The sequence below is a fragment of the Cervus canadensis genome, chromosome 2 (assembly GCF_019320065.1).
Source record: "Cervus canadensis isolate Bull #8, Minnesota chromosome 2, ASM1932006v1, whole genome shotgun sequence".
NCBI lineage: Eukaryota > Metazoa > Chordata > Mammalia > Artiodactyla > Cervidae > Cervus > Cervus canadensis.
In genome coordinates this window covers 74,850,316-74,867,486 of record NC_057387.1, presented here as the reverse complement: position 1 = coordinate 74,867,486, position 17,171 = coordinate 74,850,316, and the positions used below count along the sequence as shown (strand labels likewise).

Sequence of the window (17,171 nt, the reverse complement as noted above, 5' to 3'; positions counted from 1 at the left end):
CACATGTACAATTGTTCTTAATATCATATGGTATAAAAATATCAGTAGCTCCCTAAAGTCTCCAGACTGGAAAATTCCGCTGGGCTCTCCTCAGTTGTTGGGAAGGAAGCTAAGAAGGGTCACCCTTTTGTGAAAGGGGCACAGGGCATTTTAAACCTACCAGTAAGAAAATATGCCCCAGGGCACTTCTACCAGCTAATTTTAATAGAAGCATGTGCTCAGTCGCTCAGTCGTGTCCAACTCTTTGCCATCATATAGACTATAGCCCACCAGGCTCCTCTATCCATGGAATTCTCCGAGCAAGAATACTGCTGGTGCACTGGGAAGACCCAGAGGAATCGGGTGGAGAGGGAGGTGGGAGGGGGGATCAGGATGGGGAATACGTGTAAATCTATGGCTGATTCATATCAATGTATGACAAAACCCACTGAAAAAAATAAATCAATAAATAAAGGAGAAATTGAAAAAAAAATAAAAAATAAAACAAACAAAAAAAAAGAATACTGGAGTGGGTTGCTGTTTGCTCCTCCAGGGGATTTTCCCAACCTAGGAATAGAACCCAAGTCTCCTGCATCTTCTGCATTGGCAGGTGGATTCTTTACCATTGAGCCATCTAGGAAGCCCTTAGTAGAAGCGCTCCTGCCCTAAAACATCTCAATCATGGGTGGACCAAAACTCATTTGTCTAATATTTACTGAAGCTCGGGGCTTCCCTGTGGCTCAGTTGCTAAAGAATCTGCCTGCAGTGAGGGAGACCTAGGTTCGATCCCTGGAAAGACCCCCTGGAGAAGTGAAAGGCTACCCCCTCCAGTGTTCTGGACTGGAGACTTGCATGGACTGTACAGTCCATGGGGTCACAGAGTCAGACACAACTGAGTGACTTTTACTTTCACTTTCTCTGCTGACACTCACCTGTGTTCCAGGCAGTGTGCCAGGCTCTGGGAGTAAAAGATGAACAGAATAGAGGAAAAATCACAGAGAAGTTAAGAAATAAATGCTATTCTCAAAAAAGTTGCACGTTCTCAGGAAGGTTACAATTAGATAAGAAAGAGGAACTCTGGTGCTATGTGGAAGGAAGCATTCAGTGAGTGCCTACCATGGAGCCCTGTTTATTTACATACGTGATCTCGCTTAATGTTTGCAGCAGTCCTGTCAGGCGGGCGGCATTATTATCTCTTTTCTATAGAGGATGAAACAGAGATTCTGAGACATTGAGAAACCCACCCCTCCCATCTGACTGTGTGCCTTGCTATTATCCCTTGATGTGGATAAGACGGACTCTGCCTATGCTTTTCAAACTGCAAAGTAGATCTCTACTGAGAGGTAGAAAATGTGAACGCAGGGTAGAAGTGACCTCTTTGCTGTAGATCACGTAGCTCTAAGGAAATTTCTGACCAAGGTTCAGATGGGGACTTTGACAGTGAACATACCTGGAATTCTCTCTTCCACCAAAACAAACACCTTTCACCTTTCACCTTTCTCCTCCCTGGGCAGAAGATGTGCCAAGCTGGAGGTAATTAGAGTTTCATTCATAGCATTTCATGGGAGAAAGACTAACTTTGGACAGCAGCTAGTGGCTCCCCCAGACTCATGACAAATAGCTTGATGTGTCTCCGGGCCACTCAGAGGCTTCCCAGCAGATTCGAACCAAATTTCAAATTAAACTCCACCAATTCCTTACTTACAATCAAAAGGTTATAGAAAATTTTGAACTTGAAGAGATCTTAAAGATCACAGTTCAACTCAGTCTATAGCTATAGAAACAGGCATCTAGTTCTGAATGACTCTGTATCCAGGGTCCCTAATATTAATGGCTAGCCTCTTATCAACCAGCAAAAATTTCCCCTAGCTTTAGAACCTATATAGTGTTGCCAACTTTAGATTTAGATAGGTAAGTATATAAGCAAGATAACTAGTATCATTCTCACTTAAAAAAAAAAAGAAAAAACTTTAAAACATAGAGCACACTTCCAAAATAAATACTCCTTCCCAAGAAAACACATTTGGCAACATCATATCATCCTGTCAAAGATACTGATAACAAGATATATTAACATTTTTGAGTGACTAAAAATAGCACACAATGTTGTTTTGCAAATATTTAAACATGACAGTAAAACTTTCATATATTTGTCAGTTTAGGAATTTATATTCCTCAACAAAGCAATAAGTAGGACTTGAATATCCAGATTCTTCTGGAATTTCATTTTATCTGGACTACACTGGAAAATCCAGTTTTACACAGGTGTGTGCTAAGTCACTTCAGTCATGTCCAACTCTTTTTGACCCCATGGACCCATAGCCCACCAGGCTCCTCTGTCCATGGAATTCTCCAGGCAAGAATACTGGAGTGGATTGCCATTTCCTCTTCCAGGGGATCTTCCCAATCCAGGGATCAAACCCGGGTCTCCTGTGTTGTAAGCAGATTTACACGGATATCTTGAGCTAAACTGAAATCATGCTTTCAAAGCTATTTGACCCAACTATTACTCTTCAGGATGACTTGACATAAATAGAGGAACCACAGTCCCTGAACCTCTTGCTGCTTCTCCTGCCTTCTATTCACAAAGTCAAGAGAAAGAAGGACAATAATAGAGCTGGAATCTTCACGTGAAGGCTGTGGGGTGAGGGCTGCAGCCTGTTCCCCACTCAGGAGTCCTCATATCAAGCACAGAACAGCCATGAATTTACATAAGAGGTAGAACATCCTGCATAATTCCTTGGCATTAAATCTTAACAGTAGAGACAATGCTGTCTTTTTACAGCTTTCATCTGAACTCTTTCAGGAGGAAAAGTATAGGCAGGGAGAATGAATAAACAGATACTAAGTAAAAATGTGAATGGAAAATTAAAAGTGGCTTTAACATAGAGCAACAAAAGAGAGACTGAAATAAGGGTTTCTAGTAAAGAAAACTAGATGACCATTGGATCCCAAAAGGAAATCCCCCATGCTTTCCTAGATGTGGCAATAGTTTACTGGTCTCTCTTCAGTTCCTGTGTTTAGTCATCTTTAATGGAGTGCGTCTATATACCAAGGTACAGATTTCCCTAAGGGAACATAAAGTATTAGGAATTGGGGAGGCCGGCTATATTGTCCAAAACTTTGGAGGAACCAACCTGGGCAGGACCAACTTTTGATTATCCACCAGTAAAGCCACAGGGAAGGAAGATCCCTATTTCCTTTATTTAGTCATCCTATTTGCAGTCTTATACAGACAAGTTTTTAAAGACACTGTTGATGTGAGAAGTGATCTCTAGAGAGTGCAGTCACGGGAAATGAGATCTGAAAACCAAGAGGAAAAGTAGAAATAACAGCCCACTTAAATTTAAGACCTGTTTATTGATGGGCTACCAAAAAAGTACAATGTGGTATCTAAGACTTGAGTTACAGCCATTATACCTACTAGCACCATAACTTTAAGACACTGAATGTTTTTCATATTGTCTAAATTATCTATAAATAAAAAAACACATTTATTAAGCATTTCCTATATACTATTTAAAGTATTTACATATTTTAACTCATTTATTCTCCCTAATGCATGAATACTATAATTCAGTATTATAGTACTATCATTGTTTTGGTACTATAATTGTCTTGGTGGTACTATAATTGTCTTGGTGGTACTATAATTGTCTTGTCTTAAAAAGGAGAACACTGGAGCACAGAGAGGTTAAGTAATTTGCCCAGTAAACAGGGAAACACAACTCAAATTCAGGGAATCTAGATGACTAAACCATATGGATATTCGGTACATAAACAGACTAAATAATGATGAAAAATTAAAATAATGATAGAAATCTCTGCTCTGCCTACCTTTCCAGCTGTTACAAAAGTAATATCCATCCTTCCTTTGAACAAAAATTTGCTTCCATTTAGACCCTTGCAAGCAAATGAGACATCTTCTGTGTCTTCAAGGGAGCTAAAATATTAGTAAGTCAATGTTCTGTACTTAGTCACTCAGTCATGTCCTACTTTTTGCGATTCCATGGACTGTAGCCCACCAGGCTCCTCTGTCCATGGGATTCTCCAGGCAAGAATACTGAAGTGGGTTGCCATGGCCTCCTCCAGGGGATCTTCCCCACCCAGGGATCAAACCTGGGTCTGCCGCATTGCAGGCAGATTCTTTACTGACTGAGCCAAGCCAATAGGTAGTTGTAATACCTTCAGAAAAGAGCAGTGGTAGAAAGGGATGCCCAGGACTTTGAGAGATCTGGCCTGGCAAAGTGAGAGGCCTACTTTGAGGAGTCACAGCTAAGCTAAAGGAATCAGCAGAAGGGTATGCAGGAAGAAAGGCCATGTGCTCACTGACTCTAGCTCTCAAGAATGCTTTGGGGAAGCACAACTCAGTGTGGCTCAGGCAAAGAATGTGAAAGGATGAGGAAGTGGTGAGACACACGCTAGAGAAGTAAGCAGGACCCTCACCAGGAAGGGCCTGTGTGAGGACTTAGCATTTATGCTGCAGGCAAGCAGCCTGGAGCTACCAAAGGCTTTTAAACAGGAAAATACATAGACAAAAGTTTTAAAAGATAACTCTGATTACAATCTGAAGAACAGTTTGGAGGGTGTACAAATCCTAAAGCTATTTCCAAGAGCCAAATGGAAGGGGCTTTGGTAATTTACATAATAAAGAATGGGATTCTACGTTAGAACCGACTCTTTGTGACCCCATGGACTGTAGCCTACCACACTCCTCCATCCATGGGATTTTCCAGGCAAGAGTACTGGAGTGGGTTGCCATTTCCTTCTCCAGAGGGTCTTCCCAACCCAGGGATCGAACCTGGGTCTCTGGCATTGTAGGCAGACACTTTTACCATCTGAGCCACCAGGGAAGTCTTAGAACAGATCTAGTGGGCAATTAATAAATATATGCAAGTTAGGATGGCGGTGGTTGACTGTGGGATGAGGGAGAGGGGGGTTTCAGACTTGACCAACGAGATCAATGCTTGCCCCATTCCCTAAGGTCAAGAACATTACCTTACCACGAAATAAGACACATGAAAATGCTTTGTAAACTGTAAAGTACAATATAAATATTAATATTCTTGATTTTAATGGGGGCAGAAATGACTATCTTAAAGAAGTTCTCACCAGCTGGAAAAATAGACCTGCAATTCTTTAATTATAATAATGATGATACCTACTACTAATGAGACTAACTATAACTGAATAACAAAAGTGCTTTTATGTGCCAAGCACTGTTGTAAGACTGGTACATACATAATAACTTATTTAAATCTCACAACATGTTGTGAGAGGCATAGAGTGGTTGCCTAAAGTCTCATAGTTTGTAATAGTGCAGCTGAGAAGCAAACCAAAGGCCATGTGGCTGCAAAAGCTGTACTCTTAACTACAGTAGTATATTATACAGTATAGTCTGTTTCTCTGAGATGGCCTAAAATCAATGTTACAAAAAAAGTACAAGTAAAATTCTGCATGTAGATAGGAAACAGAGAAAGGTGAAACTGATAAAATCCAGAGTGTAGCAGTAGGAAGAAGCATTTTTGCTTTCTCGAAAAGTATTTCATTGTTGAGCGCAGACACACGCTCAATTAAGACCCACAGAGTTGTTGTTTAGTTGCTAAACTGTGTCTGAGACCCCATGGACTATAGCCTGCCAGGCTCCTCTGTCCATGGGATCTTCCAGGCAAGAATACTGGAGTGGGTTGGCATTTCCTTCCAGGAAATGGGCACCTTTCTGGCCCAGAAATCGAACCCGAGCCTCCTGCATTGGCAGGCAAATTATCACTGAGCCACTGGTGAAGCCCATTAAGACCCTCAGAGAACTTGTCTCCAATTAGCCTACAGAATTGTAATGTTCTTGTATTGTCGCTAGATGGTGCTCGTGCCATGGTTCTGAATATCTGGCCTTGTTCCTGCGGGATATTGCCCTCTCTAGTGGTTTGGGCAACTAACAACTACATCATTTTTATAACCAATCAAGTATTTTGTTACATTCATGCCCTTTTCTTATCCATATATCAAATTATGATTTTAAACATTTGGACTAGTTTTATAAATTATCTGGCTGTACTCAAATAGAAGTTTTTTCTTTGTTTTCTTATCTACAAATTATCTGATCGTTTCTATAGCAGTTACTGTCTGACACACAGCATTAGCTTTTACAGTTCAAATTCTTCCAGGGACCCAGTGCTCAGGATCTGAAAATTCATCCCTTGCCTCTGAATGTTCTACTCTCATAAATTTCAGAAGTTTCATAATAATAAAGTGATTTTGACGCGGGGCCCTCTCTGAATTTTTTTAGTTCCATTCAGTTCAGTTCAGCCACTCAGTCATGTCCGACTCTGCGACCCCATGGACTGCAGCACACCAGGCCTCTCTGTTCATCACCAGCTCCTGGAGTTGACTCCAGGAGGAGTCAACAATGACATCATGTCATTGAGTTGATGATGCCATCCAACCGTCTCATCCTCTGTCATCCCCTTCTCCTTCCCTCAATCTTTCCCAGCATCAGGGTCTTTTCAAATGAGTCAGTTCTTTGCATCAAGTGGCCAAAGTATTGGAGTTTCAGCTTCAACATCAGTCCTTCCAATGAACACCCAGGACTGATCTCCTTTAGGATGGACTGGTTGGATCTCCTTGCTGTCCAAGGGACTCTCGAGAGTCTTCTCCAATGCCACAGTTCAAAAGCATCAATTCTTAGGTGCTCAGTTTTCTTTATGGTCTAACTCTCAACCATACGTGACCACTGGAAAAACCATAGCTTTGACTAGACTTACCTCTGTTAGCAAAGTAATGTCTCTGGTTTTTAATATGCTGTCTATCTTGGTCATAACTTTTCTTCCAAGGAGCAAGCATCTTTTAATTTCATGGCTGCAGTCACCATCTGCAGTGATTTTGGAGCTCAAAAAAATGAAGTCTGCCACTGTTTCCATTCTTTCCACATCTATTTGCCATGAAGTGATGGGACCAGATGCCATGATCTTAATTTTCTGAATGTTGAGCATGGGCTACCTGCTGTGGGTCCACGCCTGAGCTCCACACCAGCTGAGCCCATGCTGGCCCAAGCCCCCGTGCACTGCTGGCCAGGCTTTGCACTCGCTCACTGTCTTTGAATTTTTTTAACTTCCCTTTAATCATTAGTTTGTACAGTTCTAGTAGCTCCCTATTCATGCAACAATATATCTGCTTTGGGCACTATTTATGTGTGAGATTTGCTCTTCTTATTTAACTTTTCTTGGGAATTTAGATTCCAGAAATCCAGGAGCCATAGTTGATCTACTTAAGTCTAACACTATCACTGTATTCCCAACTCACCCGGATGTCTTCTGAACAATATGAACTTCACAGCAGAAATCTGAACAAATAGTAGGCTATTTCACCCATCTGAAGTTCAAGTTCATCCCCCAAAAAAGGCTTGGGAAGGGGCAGTTCTTGTAACATCTCACCACCCTTCATTTATTACAACTGCATGTCTCTTCTCTCTTACTCTGTCTCTCGTTTTCACTCCTCTCCAAAAACCCTGAGGTTCTTCCTTCGGATCTCTCTATATACTCCCATCCATGAAGCCACTCTCTGCCATTGCTTCAGTGGTCCCCACTATTGTAAGTCCTAAATCTCTAGCTCTAATCCCCATATTTTAGTCCTCCCAACTTGCTCTTTCCACCGGGATATCAATGAGTATCTTAAAACTCAATGTGTGAGAAAGTGACACACCTCCTCCAACTCCTCACTTTTTTATTTCTACTCATGACTTCACTATTTTCCCAGATACCTGTTCTAAAAATGAAAATAGCATTTCTGTATGAACCCTATCCAACTAATGCCAAGTCCTTGGCAACAAGTTCAGGGTCTCTTCCAGTTGTCTTTGCTTGTTTCTTCCTCTGCCTCACCAAAGTCTTCTTCATCTGAGAGACAGCAGTGTCCTTCCAACCACTCTTCTTGGCTCTGGCCTCGCTCCTGTCTATCTCTCATGCCCATAGCATTTTGCTTTCTAAAGCACTTTTCTGTTCGCCTGTCTCACCGCTAACCTTGTTTCTTCTGCAGAGTTACGCATCAATTCCACAGCCATTGTTCACAATGTCCATAATATGCGAGTGGGGGACCTTCGAGCATTGTCCTCTGCAAATGTCTGTCATGTACTCAGCTCTGTCCTAACAACCACCAAGCATCTCCAGGTCCAGTACTTTCCCATTTCAGTGCCTCAATCTTGTATTGCTCTCATTAGAGCATCTACCATCCCTACCTTTTAAAGCCTGTACTTTCAAATTCATCTCGAATACCACCTGTTCAGTCAAGCCTTTCTTGACTTGTCTGATCTGTAATTATCACTTCTGCTTTGTACCCCCATTAAGTATCAATTGTTTGTATTTTCATTCTGTATTTATATGAGTTATACTATCTACTTCAGTGTTTTGGATATTTTTTTGTCTCCTGTTTTAATTTGAGGGGATCACGAACTCTGTATAATTCAGTCAATCATGCAGGGCCATCATAAAACAGGAAAACATAATGGTTAAAAGCACAGATTTTTGGGATCCAATAGTCTTAGTTCTTCCACTTATTAACTATGTGCTGGTTAAGCAATGGCTTACCTACTCTGAGCTTTGGTATTATCTTCAAAATAGGCCTAAGATTAGCTGCTGCAAGTCTTCTTACAAGAGTTAAAGGAGGTTTCATGCAGGACCTGACAGATGGGGATCACTCAAAGAACGCTTAGTCCTGTCAATGTTCAGTTTATAGTCACTGTACAAAGCAGATGCACAGAAAGTTTCCAAGATAAAATTGAAGGGGGGCTTCTAGCTAAAGACCACAGTAGAAAGGAAAATATTGTACTAAATGAAACCCTAAAATAAAAACCCACACTAGAGAAGAGATCCCCAAGGATACAGGTGTTATCCAAGCCTGGATCCCAAGGCCTCACCTGATGCCTGATGCTGGGCAGATGCTTAATAACCATTGGTTGCCCTCCCATAGCTAGCAAATAAATGCCGTATTTGTGCAGTGGTCGTGAATACAGAGCAGATGATGAGACAGTGAAGGAAACTCATTGTCCACCACGTTCTGCGCAATTCATGATTCACCCTGTGATAGCAAATTGGCCCGATTGTGTGTCTGCAGCTCAGGCCAGCATGTCCTCTAATGGTTTTAATGGAGGTCTTGCTGCATGTGGATTTAAGATTTATCAAAGCCTGTGCCAGAGAGAGAAGTCTTTTCTGAAAACACTTCTGAGTATTCCCAAGTACAGAATTTACATGGCTCAGCTCAATCAAATCTCTGGGACATAGTGAGAGACAATGATATGATAATAGTAGGTTCAGTCCCTACACTCCCTTAAAAGCTTTTCCTTGGGTACTTTAAGAAAAAAGTTATATTAAAAACAAAAGTAATGGGCTTCCCAGACAGAAATCTGTGTTTAAATGGCATTAAGGCTGTGGTTCAAATCAACAAAAGCCAGGAAATCCAAAGTTAACCTTTATCCAGACTGTTAGGCCATTTTTTCCAGCCCTGTGTGTGCCTGTGAGCAGCCCTCCCTTTGAATTTCCTGGCTCTGGCGACCAAAATCCACAAATCGCTTTGAATTACAGTTCTCCGGGTCTGCTATTTAATGAGAATATACCCTGAAGACATAAACTTACTTGCAAGTGTTTTTATGTGTCGCCACTGTAAATCTAGGAGCTGTGAACCTGGTGGGTTTTTCTTTTTTCTTTCAAGTTCCTGAAATTCCCATCTCTGCCTACATCAGTCCTGCCTTATATCCAGGTAGAATGACTTGTCTAACATTTGTGTTGGCCACACCAATGAAGTTTAATGACAGTTTATGTGTAATAGTTATAATGCAAATACATTTTAAAGTATTTTTTTTTTCCTCTCTTTTCACCAGACATGGCGATGACTTGATTGTAACACCTTTTGCCCAGGTATGTATCATGCTGGCCTGGCTCATTCTCACTCTGTCCCCGGGTATAGTTTCTAAGAGTGGCCTGTGAACCTACCTATCCCTCTCCTTTTGTTCCTAACCACTCCTAACTGTGGAAATATTTTCCTTTTAGGTCCTCGCCAGCTTGCGAAGTGTGAGAAACAACTTCACTCTGCTGACAAACCTTCACGGAACATCCAATAAGTAAGCACACACGTTTGTGAAGTTATGAATCCCTTCCAAAAGGTGAAGCACTGAATATCACTAACACACACACAAACACACAACTTAACACTAATGAATGGAAATTTGTCCTCCTAGCTAGGTTAGGATACATGATAAAATTTGAAAGTAGGATGGATCACCATAATATTTTAGAACTGGTATCACTTCATGGCAAATAGATGGGGAAACAGTGCAAACAGTGGCTGACTATTTTTCTGGGCTTCAAAATCACTGCAGATGGTGATTGCAGCCATGAAATTAAAAGACGCTTACACCTTAGAGGGAAAGTTATGACCAACCTAGATAGCATATTGAAAAGCAGAGACATTACTTTGTTAACAAAGGTCTGTCTAGTCAAGGCTGTGGTTTTTCCAGTAGTCATGTATGGATGTGAGAGTTGTACTATAAAGAAAGCTGAGCACCAGAGAATTGATGCTTTTGAACTGTGGTGTTGGAGAAGACTCTTGAGAGTCCCTTGGACTGCAAGGAGATCCAACCAGTCCATCCTAAAGGAGATCAGTCCTGGGTGTTCATTGGAAGGACTGATGTTGAAGCTGAAACTCCAATACTTTGGCCACTTGATGCAAAGAACTAACTCATTTGAAAAGACCCTGATGCTGGGAAAGATTGAGGGCAGGAGGAGAAAGGGATGACAGAGGATGAGATGGCTGAATGGCATCACCGACTCAATGGACACAAGTTTGGGTGAATTCCAGGAGTTGGTAATGGACAGGGAGGCCTGGCGTGCTGCAGTTCATGGGGTTGCAAAGAGTCAGACACGACTGAGCAACTGAATTGAACTGAAGACGTTAGAAATTAGTCCAGATCTTATTAATCTTTGTATCTTTAACACTTAGTAGACAAGAGTTTAACAAATGAAACGATGAGATTTTTTTCCTTTTTCCTTTTGTATTTACTGCTCGAAAATATGAATACTCATCAGTAAAGACCATAAATTCTATTAAAATTCTTTTGGACTAAGCTATTAATGAGTTCAGACATGCAAACTTAAGATTAAAAGTAACAAAAGCTCAGGTCCAAGTTGCCTTTGTTTTGGTAATATATAAACAGATGCATGCAATTTGATGAGTAAGAGTAGCATTATCCTCTCTTCTGTCCTTAAGAAGCTACATAAACTTGGCCATTTCAACTAACATGGCTGAATTGTGGTCTCCTTATCTGTGAAATGAAAGGTTTGAACTGATCATACTGCAGTAGCCTTCTCCTCCAAAATCATTTCAATCTGTGGGTCTAAGTGCTATGTAGTGCACTACCCAGCCATTTAACAATCATCGCAGAAATCAGAAGGTCATAGAACCAAACTTCCCTGGTGTTTCAGTGGATAGAGTCTGCCTACCAATGCAGGGGACACAAGTTCAACCCCTGATCCAGGAAGATTTTACGTGCTGCGGAGCAAATGAAGTCCGTTCGTAACAACTACTGAGCCCATGTGCCGCAACTACTGAAGCCTGTGGGCCTAGAACCTGTGCTCTGCCACGAAAGAAGCCGCCATAATGGGAAACCTGCATACCTCAAGAAAGAATAGCAATGAAGTGTAGCCCCTGCTCACGGCAACTAGAGAAATTCGTGTGCAGCAAGGAAGACCTAGCACAACCAAAAATAAATGTTTTTTTTTTTTTTTTTTTTAAATAGGAGATCATAGAACTCATGATCCTGGAATGGTAGGGCCAGAGAGAACTTTGACACCATTGATTCAGCAGCTTTGTTTTACAGAAGGAGAAATCAGGCCCTCAGAAATCCAGCAAGTTGCTAACAACCACACCATAGGCTAAAGACACACCAGGACAAAACTCTAACTAAATATCCTGATTTTTCTAAGCTAGTGTTCACCCTGTAGGAAATCCTGTCTCTCTAGTCTTTCTGAAATTATTCTTCAACCGTCTATTTCTTTTATCTAAATTTTTATTGAATGGAGTTATTAAAAGTAAGAGTAGACCCTACTTTGAAAGTTAACTTTTCCTTTCACTGTTCTATCATTTTTCACGGGGGCTTCCTGTGAGATGATCCTGCATATTCCTATGGAGTTTTCCCCATCATAAGTTTCTCCTCCTCTAAATTATTCTCTGAAGTGCCACCGTAAGAATCTTTTTCACTACTGTGTGACTGTGTCACTTTTCAGCTTCAGTGGTTCACTGTCTAATCATTAAGATGAATGCAGGTACTTGGCCCGAAGGTGTCTTGTGATCTAACTCAAGCTAGCTGGATTGATTGTTGATTGAGTTTATATTGGATGCAGTATACAGGAAAGCTAGAAGCTTTCCCAACCTCATTTGCAGTGGTGAACTGAGTGAAAGGCTCTCGGTCATCTCTGACTCTTTGTGACCCCATGAACTATATAGTCCATGGAATTCTCCAGGCCAGAATACTGGAGTGGGTAGCCTTTCCCTTCTCCAGGGGATCTTACCAACCCAGGGATAGAACCCAGGTCTCCAGATTCTTTACTAGCTGAGCCACAAGGAAAGCCCTCATTTGCAGAGGTGCTCTGTGTTTATTATTAAATAATTATCTCAACAAGAATTTATTTAGATACTATTCATCCATGCATTTTTGTTTGTACTTAACAAATATGTATTGAGCACCACCTTGTACCAGGCACTAGTGATATAATAGTGACCAGAACATACAAGTTGTCTGCCCTTTTCAGGATTTTCATTCTAATGGGACGTGCCCAGAGGTACAGAGGTGTACGATCAGACCAGGAGTCTGGCCACATGATATCACATTCTAACAACTGCGTCATATTTGTTCCCTGCATGTTCTGTTCTATATCCTAATCATGGACTTACTGTTCTCACTTCCTAAAGTGTCTCTCACCACCTTCCATTGATTGTTCCACTGAATCTTGCTTGTCCTTTATAACACTCCTCTGTGTCACCCTCACCAGGATGCTTCCCCTGACCCTGTCAAGCCTGGCTGAGCACCCTTCAGTGGCCCCAGAACACTCTGCAAATCATGTATGGATCTTTGCCACCACTACTACTAGACCGTGTGTCTTGTAAGGACCCTTGAAAATTGCATTTACTTTTCCTTGACTCTCTAAGAATTAGCAGAACACCTGACAAATAGTGTTTGCTCCATAAGTATTCATCATTAATTCTCTGAATTAATAATTGTTAGAGAAATGTTTAGAAAATTACTTTTTCAAAAGTGATCCTTTCTGTTTCCCCACTTTTTTTTCTTTACAGAATATGGCTTCTGGGGCCTTATTTATCACTTCCTAACTCAATTCTACCTATTGAAAATTATGTGACTTGGGGAAATTATTTCACCTCTCTGGAGCTCAGTTTCCCAGTCTGTAAACAGCATTGTTCTGAGAATGAAATTTGTTGATATTTGTAAAGCATTTATAACAACTTATAGCACATGGTAAGTGCTCAATAAATGTGACTTATTGTAAGTGATGGTTACATTTCTCTTGCTGAAGCCGGAAATAGTGTGACACTTTGGAGTTTTCACGTCCATTATCTCAGTTATCATCACTGTAAATACGATTTGTGATGTGACAGGCGTGTTGCCTCTGCTCAGTGGACAAGGAGCCAGAGCTCAGGGAAATCAAATGCTTAGTGCAAAAACAGCTCACTCCTGGGGCCATGCCAAACCAGTCTTGAAGCCTGGCATCCTAATTCTTGCTGTGCTCTTTTATAAGGAAAACACAGTTTTTTCCTTCCTATGTAGTGAGAAGCCTAGTTCTTCCCGCCTGGGTTTTGTCTTCCTGTGAGTCTTCTTTACTCTCCACACAAAACACTTCACTTCTGACACATCTGGTCACCAATCCATGGAGATTTCCCCCCACAATTACAAGCAAATGTTGGACACCAACTGGATGTCTGAAAGTTTAATTCAATCCCAACACTGTCTGCATGGAGATAGCATCAGATCCCAAGGGTTAAGGGCTCAGTCCCACGAGATTGCACACTGCCTTCCTCCCCACTTTTCAGACACTAGTCACAAGCTCAGATTATCATCTGTGCTTCTGATTGCACCAGCTGTAGATTCTAATGAATCTATATCTATTCTATTTCAACCTATATCTATATCTAATTTATTCTAACGCGCCCCTCCCCCAGGCCTCATTAATTTGCCTGAGCTGCTCACAGAATCTAAGGAAACACTTACCAGTTTACCACACACAGTTTACCAGTTTATTAAAGGATATGATAGAGGATACAGGTCAACAGCCTGATGAAAAGATACACAGGTCCAAGCCCGGGAGGGTCCTGAGCACAGGAGTGTCTATCCTCATGGAGCTGGGGTGTATCACCGTCCTGGTGTGGATGTGTTTGCCAGCTTGGAAGTTCTCTGATACCTGTATTATTAGAATTTGACGGAAGTTTCTTCACATAGTCATGATCAATTATTAACTCCGTTTCCAGCCCTTCTCTCCTTTCTGGCGGATGAGGGATATGGCTGAAAATTCTAAGCTTCTATTCATATCTCAGTATTTCAGGTGACCAGCTCCCATCCAGTCCCCAGGATACAGAGTCACCTCTTTAGAACAAAAGATGCTCTAGTGCTCTTCTTACTTAGGAAATTACAGGAGTTTTGGGAGCTCTGTATCAGGAATCAAGGCAGAGACCTATATATATATATATATATATATATTTTATTATCTCACATCTTTCCATTTACTACACCTGTTCAGTCTTCTGCATTATGGGATGAAATTTCTGAAGGTTTTGGGACAGAGTCATTTAAGAACTTATGGAATAGCTGAAGGTCAGAGAGCCTGAGGCAGAGACATGAGCTAGGAGAGGGTTTCAAGAATTAAAATGTGAAGAGTGAAACCCTGAACCAAGATGATGGAGGTGGGAATTGGGGAAGAAGTGATGAATAAAGGTACATTCCAAAGGCTTCTTTAGCATAGCAGGACCCCAAACCACTACACTGCACAGCTCCAGGGAGAAGAGGTGTGTGGGGGGGTGATGTGATGGAATGTTTTCAGTTACTGTTTTCTTAGCATGGGCTTGGAGGTCTTTCCTCTGTGAAAGTATCAGGCAATTCCTTCTAACCCTGCTGATTAGGTAGCATTAATGGTAAAGAATCAGCCAGCTAATGCAGGAGACTCAGGAGACAAGGATTCAATCCCTGGGTCAGGAAGATCCCCTGAAGGAGGGCATGGCAATCCACTCCACTATTCTTGCTTAGAGAATCCCATGAACAGAGGAGCCTGGCAGGTTACAGTCCATGGGGTCCCAAAGAGTCAGACACGACTGAGCAACTAAGTATGCACACACGCACTGATGATTACAGGCTGTCAGCTGAAGCAGTTTCTGGGGAATCAGATTTTTCCATAGCCTTGGGGTTTTGAACCACAAACACATGCAGAGTTGCCATACACAGAGTGCCCTAGGACCATAGCTGCCATACAGAGAGCTCATCCAGAGCTGAGGACTGAGAACTCAGGCTGAGGACTGCCCTCCGAATCATGGCCCTTTGTGTCATCTCTGGTTCAAAGCACACTCAGCAAACATAATAGATCCCCGGCAGTAGGAAAGTTGCATCTAATCTGGTGTCATTGTTGTTCAGTTGCTCAGTTGTGTCCAAGTCTTTGCGACCCCATGACTGCAGCACACCAGACTTCCCTGTCTTTCACCATCTCCTGGAGCTTGCTCAAACTCATGTCCATTGAGTTGGTGATGCCATCCAACCAGCCCATCTTCTGTCATCCCTTTCTCCTCCTGCCCTCAATCTTTCCCAGCATCAGGGTCTTTTCCAATGAGTTTGGCTCTTCATATCAGATGGCCAAAGCATTGGAGCTTTAGCTTCAGCATCAGTCCTTCCAATGAATATGACTCATGGTCATTCCCAAATTCATACCCATATTTGTACAGAGTTGATCCCCCTATTAAGTTCAAGTACTTCCTTAAAATCACCACCAACCGACATGTCCATCACTAGAGCTTCACCAAAGGGAGCTGAGATTGCTTTGGTCTAGCTCAGGCTCAGAAGTGAACATTGGGGCAGCCTGGCAGGGGCAGGTTGGAAAACTGAGGGCCCATTTAATGCACTTCATTCTTTTCCCAGTCAATACCATCAAACAAGTAAAAACAACGGAGACAAAAATATCTATTAGGAATGTATCCACCAGACCAAGAGGATTGTCCTTCCCACCCCAACCCTGATATTCACTGATCTCAACAACTGAAACAGCAAGGTTCATGGAACTCAGAAGTTGCTTTCTGGGATGTTTGACTTGGGTTCCTGAGAGCCATTCCTTGACTTGAATGTAACATTTAAGTAATAATTATATCCTTAGAATGGTTTTCATAAGAACATCTGGGTAGTATGTGTGTTTTCTTTTTAATATGAAAAGGAACTCCCACATAGAACTATACTTTTCACAAGTCAAGATTTCCTTTATCTCTTGGCTCTTTGCTTAGTATAAAAGCAGTCCATTGTCTGAGCTTTACCACCCAAAGGGTGAAAAATCTCAGAGTTCCTGTTGAGGTGATTTCCTTGAACTTCCATGAAATGTTTTATTGAGGGCTGCTTGATTGGGCTTGTATTTCTTGGCTTCAAATTGAAACCTATATTTCCTTTGTCCCAGGAATTTTGAAACTAAAGCTTTCATTTAGAGTTAATTCAGATAAGCATCCCTAAAGCATTTACTGGCTTTAAACAGACTGCTGGAGAAATCACATGTGAATAAGAATGCCTACCATTCAGCAGTCTGATAACCAGGGAATAGAGCTGGAGCAAAGAGGTGTCCCTCATCATCCAACTCTGTCACTAACATCACTCGTATCACTGGTAGCTCCCAGGAGATCATGTTACATCACCATATTAACATTCTTCCAAAGTGTAGTTAAATCAACATTATATGAAATCTTTGAAAAAGAATTAATAGCCACTGAATTTTTTTTTTCAGTATATATCTGAAGTATCTTTCATTGCTTTGTGTCCTTTGGCATGGGACTTAAATTAGCTGAGAATAATAAAATCTTGAGCATTCAGAGCTGGAAAGAACCTAGCCAAATTTCCTCAGAGTGAGGGAGGAAATATATGTAAAACCTCTCACACAGGAGCTGGCACATTGTAAATTAGC

At 41.5% G+C, this 17,171-nt stretch overlaps 1 protein-coding gene across 3 annotated transcripts in view; it reads left to right on the top strand.

Annotated features, from left to right (window-relative positions):
- The window catches only part of PDE4B (phosphodiesterase 4B), a 646,239-nt gene that overhangs the window by 497,476 nt on the left and 131,592 nt on the right, over positions 1-17,171 (top strand). For all 3 annotated transcript variants that reach the window (XM_043461050.1, XM_043461052.1, XM_043461053.1), the window contains 2 exons: positions 9,845-9,881; positions 10,014-10,084. In XM_043461050.1, coding sequence (XP_043316985.1) covers positions 9,845-9,881; positions 10,014-10,084 — 108 coding nt within the window. The remainder of the gene's footprint in view (positions 1-9,844; positions 9,882-10,013; positions 10,085-17,171) is intronic.